The 9,952-nt window shown below is 46.6% G+C and overlaps 1 protein-coding gene across 1 annotated transcript; it reads right to left on the reverse strand.

The window, feature by feature from the left end:
• Positions 1 to 7,988, reverse strand: OTP (orthopedia homeobox). The gene is made up of 3 exons (XM_047857632.1): positions 7,952 to 7,988; positions 6,255 to 6,664; positions 1 to 531 (listed from the first exon to the last, which is right to left on the reverse strand). Exons 1-3 carry the CDS (start codon positions 7,986 to 7,988, stop codon positions 1 to 3), a joined length of 978 nt encoding a protein of 325 aa, XP_047713588.1.
• Between the last annotated feature and the right edge of the window lie 1,964 nt (positions 7,989 to 9,952).

Consider the following 9,952-nt stretch of genomic DNA (forward strand, 5'->3'; position numbering starts at 1 on the left):
TTAAGTGAAGCTCATGGAGACTGTGTGCTCTAGCGCCTTGCGGCGGAGGGAGGCGATGCTCGTGCCCCGCCACACGTCGCTGCTGTCCGGGGAGCTGCAGAGCTGGGGCGAGCCGGAGACGTTGCTGGGGCCGGGGAGGGAGGCGGGCACCATGCCGGGGAAGGCGGGCTGGTAGAGGTGCGACTGCAGCCCCGCGCCGTTGGAGCCCGCCAGGCTGTTGGACAGGCCCATGGAGTTGGGCGGCGGCCCGGCCGCCAGGCTGCACTGGGACAGCGACTGCGCCATAGCTTGCTGCCTGCCCAGAGCCGGCGGCAGCGGCAACTGTGATACGCCCGGCATGGCGGCCGCCGCCCAGCGGGTGTCGTTGGCGTGGAAAGAGCACAGGCTGTCGCCCATAGCGGCGGCGGCGGCGGCGGCGGCTGACGGAAACTGAGGCAGGCCTGGTGTGGGCAGCAGAGTTCCCGGCGCGCGGAACACGTTGGTGGTCTTCTTGCGTTTCTTCCACTTAGCGCGCCGGTTCTGGAACCAGACCTGGAGCGGGCGGGGCGGGAGACACACAGAGCGCTATTAGCGAGCCGGCTGGCCAGGGGGTGGGGCGGGGGCTTGAGCCTGAGAAACCTGCGTCAGACACTGCCCCAGGCGGGACAAGTACCACCTGCCCAAAGTGCCCGTACACTCAGCCAGAGACCGCGGTTCTTCGTCAGCTCGAGACAACCGGAGTCCCTTGCACGCAGCAAGCGCCAACCTCCGGGGTCCTGATAGTGCCCCGGAGCGCTTACACTGGGTGCAAACATACCACCGCGTGCAGTGTTCACCACGCCCCTGCACGCTGGCACATTCTATGCACTGCTTAGAGGCACAAGTCTGCAGGCAGGCATGTGTCAAAATCGGACCCACAGGTGTACAAATGAAGATAAACATGTGTACCCATGTGGCTTAATAGCGTGCCTTATAACACTGATGGGCTATAGAATTTTCAGAAACGCTGGAAATTTGGAAATTGATGAGGGGCTGAGGATGACATAGCCAGTTTCAAAATCGAAAGACAAAGGAAAACCCCTAACGCCACGGATGACAGAGCGGAGAGGTTAATATAGTGATCCTTGTGGGAAAGCGAGCCGCACTGAGCAACGGTGTTGTTTGGGTCGCCACCGTGATTTCTGATTTGTAGCGACTGGTTCTACTGCCACAAGTCTCCATGCCTCATTCTCGAACCCCTCTGAGGGCACCTTTTATCTGAGCTGTGCAGATGTGCTGGAACCTGCTGCCAGGGCCCTGAGCCCCACATCCTTCAAGTCTCTTTTCAGAAACTTGCTGAGAACCCCGAATTACAAGGTTTCCAATTCCTCAAGTCTCCCCTGTTTGATCTGTTTCATGTATAAACTGAAAACAAATTTTCTGACCAGTACAAATTAGAGGTCAAGTTTAAAGCACACACTAGTAATGAATCAAATTTGATTTTGCCTCAGACCCACATATCTTTCTTTTTAGAGGAGATGTGTTTGATAAAATATACTCCAAATAAAAATAAGCCTCGTACTCGTTTTTTCTTAACAATACCTCTGAATTTCTGAACTTACCAGACAAACTTGACAATTAATGCCATATTCACCACCACAGGGGAAGGAAGAGTTCTTCTGAAAGATACCAGGTAAACTGCCTGACCAAGAGAACTTCCTGTTTCCCCATACTTGAATTTGGGTTGTGTGTGGTTTTTTGTTTTGTTTTGTTTTGTTTTTTAATAATAATTGGCAGTACGCCTACCTGGCAGGCTTGCAGTTTAACACATAGTCAGTTGGAGGTTTAGTGTGCACAAATATAAATTACGTAAGACACAACTCAGGTACTGATTGAGTTTCCTCTTAGAATGTGACAAACGTAATTTGACCATATTCATGACCAAAAGGTTATTCATCTATTAATCCAAGCTATTTAGTGTTTATTCTGCAAGCTAAAGGATCATGAGTATGGATGTACCTGACCTATTCTCAGTAAGCCAGCTATTCACAGAGGCATGTTACACTGTGCAGGTGAAGACCCTCCACGCTTACTAGTGTGAACGGCATTGCACTCTAGACATAGTGCCGGCCTTTGAGCTGGCCCTGGCCTTTCTACCGCACCCAAGCCATCACCCATCATTTCATCTTTCTCTGATTTCTACCCCATTTCCCATGTTTCTGCCTACCCCAATTTCCTGATTGTGTAAAGATGCCGGGTCCCTTACTTGCTAAAGCCCCTAGAGTAGGTGGCACAACGGATTAATGAGACTGCGGGGCCCTTGATAGTAACTGGGATCAATGCCGACGGCGGAGAATTGAGCTGTTTAGCGGCCTGGAGCAGAGAGTAACCCGCAGGAGCCAAGGAAAGCACAGTGAGGAGACCTGTGGCCACAGGTCACTTTGCATTACCCATCCTAGGCTGCATTGAGGAGAGGTAGACTGGATGGAGCCCTAGACCGGGAGGATGTCTATGTCCAAACGGTCCCCACATCTCACATTCTGCACTCGGGTATATTTAGAAAGATAGCTATAAAGACCGGTTCCTAATGGCCTGCAAAGTGTCAGTGAATTCCTAAATGTTTGAATATCTTAGGCTGGGCAGTGGGCGAAGAGGGTGGCAGACATCTGGGGGCGGGGGGGGGGGGGGGGGGGGGGAGGTTCTGGAGAAGCAGAAGAAAGAAGGGCAGGGCCGGAGGGATTGCCCCTACAGTGGAAAACACAACTGCTAGAAAGGTTTCTGGACCTCAGGCACAGGTGGAAAAGAACAGCTGTTAAAGAACTAAATATGATAGGAATAATCGAAAAATCGTGCTCAATTATGTTTGAGGGTTAGTAGTCAAATGATGGCTACAAAATTTTTTATGTTTCATGGCTTACTGGGGTTGTGAAAAAAAATCTGCATGGGGTCTGAGCACCTCCGTTCCAAGCTATGATGCATATGTTTTTAAAATGTGAATGTTTCCACTTGAAAACTAGAGCATGACGGATTAAAATGCAGGCAAAACCTAAGGGAGATTTTGAGAATGCACAGATGACAACCCCAGAAAATATATTAACCGCAGCCACTGGCCAACTTTGTACTCAGTTTGAAATGCAGCTCTTTTCAGAAAATGCTTAATACAACAGTGAGAATCTAATGGAGGTTGGAATTTAAAAATCCACTTTCATGATATCTGCTGTTACAGTAATATAGACATACTGTAAATGTATTTTAAAATATATAGCCCGTTTAATTCCCCACCTATAAATGGCTCAGAAATAGAGAAAGAGAGGGAGAAAGAGAGAATATTACTTTTTTCCCCCTCGAAGCAAACGCTTTATGAAGATCTCATTGGAATCCAGCAAATGATTAATGTGAAGATTTGGGAGGAAATCTGGGGAGCTGTATTAAAGCCGAGATCTCAGGTTCATTTCGATCAGCCAGCCGTGAACTCTGGGCCGAATTCATTACACTTTAATAGTGCTGGGAGAGGAAGAAAATGCAATTTCTCATTCCATTAGAAAACTAGAAAATACTCTCAGCTTGTCCCCCTATTAAGATGTGGCAGGTGACAGGGCCATTCTGGGGGACACGGTCAATGGAATTACAGCACATTATTTTTGTTCGTATAAAATATTGAAAGGCAAGCCTGACTGTGCAGAAGTTATTTCACTGATTTGGTTTTTATGTAAATAAAATATTGAAAGTTAATTAATCCGTGCTAGAGACTAATGATTATGCTTATTATATTGCATTTGATCGCGTAATTTGCATGATTCTCGCATTGCTGCTTAATAAGCCATTCTAGGTTATAAATAATTCTGAAATTGGTTTCTAATAATGGCATGCTATAAAAGGAATGGTTTTATTACACTAGCCAGAAAAGGGGAGCGATATCAGACATGGAATTGGCCTCCATGTGAGTAGAAGTGCTTTAATAAGTACTTAAAAGTGTGATATATACCAGATATAGATAAAAATAAGTATGTTGGATCAGTTAGTCTAGAATTTAAAAAAATCTTTAAAAGCATACAATTGTAATAAATTAAATGTTTAGATCATTTTTAATCAGTGCAGTGGCCCACATACTGAAAAGAATGTGTGGCAATCTGTTAACTATAAAGAAAACTATGAAGTACTCATCATATAAGAACATAAACCAATTACTATTTAATTTGAATTTGGTCAAGGAGCAATGGTACAGTGAATTGTGAAGTAAATACATTTTCCATAAATTATTTTTGCATTACATTACATAATGTTAATCATTTTGAAATGTTAATTAAGAAGGTTATGTTGATCTGATTACTTTTTAAACTATGAAACATTATTTTTAAAAATATTGAAATTGCCATTCTATTAAATCGTTCCTATCAGCAGCCTCAAGCTATTATCTTTTGTTGAACATTATGCTAGAACAATTAAAGTACTTTGTCTTTTTCTTCTTGATTATTCTTTTGTGTACTTTTTGAAAATAACTGTTTCTATTACATAGTTTGTATTTTATTTCATTTACAACTTTTTCTATTAAAAGAACCACTGCCATTAACCTTTGGAAGACCTAATAAAGTTTAATAGACCTCATTTTCTTTTTTCATAAAGTCGGTTGTCCAATTATATTTTATTTGTGATTCTAAGTTCTATTTTAATTTAAACTAATTACCACTATGTCTAGGTTAAGCAACAGCATTTTACTCTTTAAAACAAAAATTATTAGGTAGTATTTCTCTTGAAGGACAAAAAGCAAATTTATGAATTTTGAACCTACAAGATTTTAAGAAGCCAGTATTATCATTAACAGTAATGAAAGTATTGAAATTGTTTATTTCTGGTAAGGTTTGGACCCAGCTTCAGATTTAAAAAGAGGTGGGAAGTAAAAATCTTTTTAAACAATAATATATATCTGCACAATGCAGTTAACACTTTTGGGGTGTTCAATTTCAATGGCCCATGATTCAGGGTTTCCAAAGTCCACTGACGAAACCACCTGGACTTACAATGAGTAAAAATGTTAATCTATGTTCTACCTTGATGATTACTTTATTAATTGACCACTTTAAGTTCCCAGAGATATTCATTTGCTGACTACTTACAGCAGAAGCATATCTGTTTTTCCAGGTTAGACTATTTTTACAATGTCGAAAGCAGACATAAACATTCAACACTGTGATTATGGACACCCTTGTCTCTTACTTCTTAGATCAAATGTAAAGCAACTGGGATCTTTAAACTTAATTTGTTAAAGCAGCTAGAGATGAAATTGACACCCTGGATGACATAGAGAAACTATCATGTTCAAGACAGGAAAGGAAGGTTTTCAGAACCCTGGATAGCTCAAGACTCAGTGAGCGCCTTGGTATTTCACCTAGAGCAGTGGTCCATAAAAGATCTGATATATTGTTTTCATTCTTTTTCAAAAAGCCGGGGGGGGGGGGAATGAGATTCGCTGAGCTTATACTTTTATTCCTCGATTTTCAGAAAAGTTATAGATGTGATTTTCAAAGTTATATATACTTTTCAACTTGGAGGGTGGTTGGCCGAGAACAAGGTATCATTAACGAATTCGTCTGCTACCTGTCAATCTTTCTTGCCCTAAATGTCCTTTCTTCAGATCGGATATCTACAACAGAAAGCCTTCAGTGCCCCCATCCCCAGTTTCCTTAAGGGGAAAACCAGGGTTCAAAGACTGGGGGATCTTTACAGCCGCTCTCGGCGGCGCTTCGGTAGACCATCAAAGTTTAAAACCTTTGCAAACCTCAAAGCTCGGGGTTTGTTGTCTTAGAGCTGCTGGAGGGTGATATGCAAGAGAATAAAGCTGCACCGTGAAACTCAGGTATGGATTTTTTGTAAGGTGCCATCATGCCTTATTTCCTCCCTTTTCAAGTTTTCTGTAGAATTGTTGCATTCCCCCCATGTATCCAGACGCTTAACACAAACTCATTAGGGGTAATGAAATACTTGTGAAGAACTCGAGGTGGAGTGGAGGTGCGCGCTCAGCTTAGCCGCCTGGGAGACGCGGAGGCTGGGAGACGCAGAGCTTCCCTTCTCAGGACGAATGAGACGACCTAACAGTAGAACAACGCCGGCTTCGCTTTTGAGGCATTTCTGCAGGAATGTGGCTATACTGGTGGGAGGTGGGAGCCCTGCTTGTCCTTGGAACTTATAAGGCAGCCGAAGAGCAGCCCAGGACCCCGACAGGGAAAAGACCCCGCTTGTTTTGCCCAAATCCTCCCGCCCCACCTTGCCTTCTGCCCCGGCGCCCAAGCCCGGCGTACCTGCACTCGGGATTCCGTCAGCCCGATACGCAGCGCCAGCTCCTCGCGCATAAAGATGTCGGGGTAGTGAGTCTTCGCGAAGCTCCTCTCCAACTCGTTGAGCTGCGCCGGGGTGAAGCGCGTCCGGTGGCGCTTCTGCTTCTGTTGGCCCTGCTGCTGGCCGGCTTGGCTGGGGTTCGGGCCTCCTTGGGGCCCCGGCTGTTTGTCCGGGTCCTTTGCGCTCACCGCCAGCGAGGCCGGCGTAGAGCCCACTGTAGTGATGTCCTCCCCGGGCAGCAGAGTGGCTCCCTCGACTGGGTCGGAGTTGGGCGCTAGGTCCCCCGGATGGCCCCCAGGGTCGGAGCCCCCCACGCCCAGCCTACACTTCACCGCCTCCCGGTGGCCCAGAAGCTCGGCAGCATCTTTCATACCTGAGGAGGGAAGGGGATCGCGGTCACTACCTTCCTGGCGATGCCAGGAGGGACTATCCTCCCTGCGCGGTCCTCCTTTAGCCCCATCCTTGGCTCCCTCTGCGCCCACGTTCGCCCTATGAAGGAAACTCTTGGGATGCTCAGCTGGGTTCCCCAGAATTTGGACAGCCAAGTTGGAATACCATCTCCCGGCCCTTTCCCCTCTCTCTGCAGCCGGCTCTCGTAGTAAACAGCACATGCTTTCATATCTCCGGCAGTGGAACACTCCCAGTCCTGGCAAAGAAACATGCCTTCGAGTCCCTTTCATGAACCGTACCCCTGATGTCCCAGGAAAGCGAGAGCATATCCTTGGACTGGGGTGGGAGGGGGGAGAAAAGAAAGAAAGAAAATTAAACGATTCCTTGGTTGCTGCCCCACCTGCGCTCAGACAGCTTGGCGAACTCTACCGCCGGCCCTCAGCCGATTCCCTCTCACTTTTGGAAGATGAATAATTCTCCAAGCCTTCCACCCTCTGAAATCAACCCAAATCAGCTCCGCCTCCCCCTCAAATCAGAGAAAGTGTTTGGAAAATGGAGTCACATCCATCACCAAAGATTCCCAAACCGGAAACCCAGAGCCCAGCAACCCAGACAGCATTAAGGAAACTCAAGGAAACTATAGACAGAGCAGTGAATCAAACTTTACAGAATTCAACTTCCTTCCGGAGAAATAAAAGGCGCGTTTCTCTCAGCCATTGGCAATGCCGAGTCCCTTGCAGGCGGGGATGCCTGTGAGGATGAATTTGGCTTTTCTCCTTTCTCAGTGAACACACTTAGCAAATCTGCCTCGATTGCAGCGGCTTCTCGTTTGTGCCAGATTTTTACAAATTCAACCATTCTTAGATGAGGGGTAGAGAATGAGGCAGGGGGAGAGAGCAAAAAAGAGGAGGAAAAAAAATTCCTAATCAAAGCAAACAGGAGGGGAAAAGAGAGAAAGAAAACATCTCCTAACAAATTAGCTCGGGGTAGATCGCCGTTCAAAAAAATTTAATAATAATAAGGGAGAGGGAAGAAGGGGAAAAAAGGAAAAACAAAAAGTAACAACACTTCCCAAGTCCTCTTTTGGATCTACATATTCCATAGATTTTTTTTTTAAAAGACGATGTTAAATCAAATTAAACTTTAATGCAGCACAATTACTTTTAAAGAAATTAGTCCATTTAGGGCGCATTAAGGTAAAATAAGGAACAAATTGACAATTTCCTGCCCAGGCTTCTCCTGGCTGCCCGGGCGAGAGGCGCGCACTCACCTAGCCTGGCGTCCAGGAGGTCGGCGTGAGACAGCATCGCGCACCGCTCCAGGGCGAAAGCTGTTCCCCCCCAAATTTTAGCGGCCTTAAGTTATTTAAAATAGATATAAGCTATAAGCTATACGATATAGATATATATAGATCACCTAAATGAAAGAAAATTCGGTTTGTGGTTAAAAAGGGGGCTTCTTGCATTATAATGTCCTTTAGAGAGACGGGGAGGTGCTTAACAGTTGAATGAACCCGTGAGCAGCTCGGCAAGGGGACCAATCAGGAGGGCAGCCTGCAAATGTCAGCGCCGGGAGAGTCCCCCACTCCGCCCGCCCGCCCGCGCCCGCCCGGAGGAGGCGGTGGCGGCGGCCCTGGCAGCTCCAGCCGCGAGCAGCAGCAAAAGCAGCGGAGGCCGCCTCGGTCTCGCCCTGGGCTTCTGGGCCTGGCTCCCGTAGGTTCCTCCCCGAGATTTTCTCCAGTCACACCTTTCCTTTTCCTTGTCCCTGCTCCCTCCAAAGGTGCAGCTCGGTCTCCTACAGCTAGGACCATCCTACGGCAGAGGCAGTGCTGGGGACGAGCAGGGCTTGACCCCCGCATGACCCGAGAGTCACTTCTGCCCGCGCGCTCTGGGCAACACAGGTCTGCTGCTGGTTCGGGCCTGCCATTACGCAGCATAACCAGGGCACCGCGCAGCTTCTAGACCGCGCGTAAACTCCGCTGCAGCCTAGCAGGCCTGAGCCCAGGGTACAGATACCCTGGCTGGGACCCCGGGCCTAAAGAGTAGCTAGCAGACCCTCAGCAGGCCTAAAGAGCAAGCAAACAAACAAACAAAAGAGTCGACTCCCCTTGCGCTTCCAGCGCCCGCAGTCAGAGTCAGGACCCCGCGCACAGTGTAGATCCGTGCACTCCACACCGTTGCGGCCCGGCTGCCGCTCCTCCACCGGGCCCACGCTTGCATCCTGGCCCGCAACCTGCTCTTTCGGTCAAAGTTTCTAAGTTCAGCTTGGTTCCCAATTCCACTTATGGCTGTAAATAAAGTTAAATGCTCTTTATTTTCTTCTTGAATATGTTAAACTACTTGAACAATTTAAAGTGCTTTTGCACAAGTGAAGCGAACCATCTCTAATGTTCTGATTTTTCAGAGCCAGCCAACAACAAAGTTTAGATTAGTAATATATTTCTAACCAGAGTAATTTTCAAGATCATTAGGCATTTATGTAATTAGTGCCAAATCTATAAGCTTTTATTACGATTATTAGAGTAAAATCAGTATAAATTTGTACTAATTTACTACTGTTTAGACTTGGCTGTCAAGCCCAGAGGTTCTTATTGTAAATGATAACTGAGGAAATTAAGTGCAAAATTCTGTACCATTTCTGATCTGCTCCTAAACAATCCGTTTCAATTGTATTTGTAGCAGAACATAATGCCCTTTTAAAGTTATTTGACTTGTATTTTTATTTGCAACACAAGAAAAATGCCCTCTACCCAGGCACAATGAAAACTGATATTTACTACTCTCAACTTAATTAACATTGATTTTTAATTCGAGAGTGATGCAATTAAGATTATTCATTTAGTGCAAATAAAGCTTCCACAAAAGGGTGGTCCTATGAAGTCTGTTTTAAATAATACCGAGCAAATGGCTTTTTTTGTTCGCCGTCCAATTGACTTACACAAAACATTGGAAATGCTGCCTGAGAGCAGATGCGAGAGGAATGGTGCGTGTGTGTGTGTGTGTATGTGTGTGTGCGCGCGTGTGTGTCCTTAGCTGTGTGTGTGACAGGGACCGAACAAGGAGACAAAGGAGGCAGCAAGGCGAACTCTGGGGCAGTTTTGCTTCCTCCTCCTTCTCTCCTGCAGCCTGTTCCCCTCCTCCCATGCACACACACGAACGCGCGCACACACATGCACACACGCGTGGATGCCGGGCATCAGCCACAACGGTTCCTTCCAAGCTGTGGACACCACTTCCCCGGAAGCTCCGGGCCTGGCCGAGCTTCGGCGGCC

The sequence above is a fragment of the Prionailurus viverrinus genome, chromosome A1, assembly GCF_022837055.1.
Source record: "Prionailurus viverrinus isolate Anna chromosome A1, UM_Priviv_1.0, whole genome shotgun sequence".
In the NCBI taxonomy this organism is placed as follows: domain Eukaryota; kingdom Metazoa; phylum Chordata; class Mammalia; order Carnivora; family Felidae; genus Prionailurus; species Prionailurus viverrinus.

Bases quoted from the DNA above. Each gene is read 5' to 3' on its own strand.
- OTP (XM_047857632.1), bottom strand. From the start codon at position 7,988: ATGCTGTCTCACGCCGACCTCCTGGACGCCAGGCTAG. The intron at 6,665-7,951 runs GTGAGTGCGCGC...TTCCCTCCTCAG, and splicing joins CCTCCTGGACGCCAGGCTAG to GTATGAAAGATGCTGCCGAG. The intron at 532-6,254 runs GTACGCCGGGCT...CGCCCGCTCCAG, and splicing joins TGACGGAATCCCGAGTGCAG to GTCTGGTTCCAGAACCGGCG.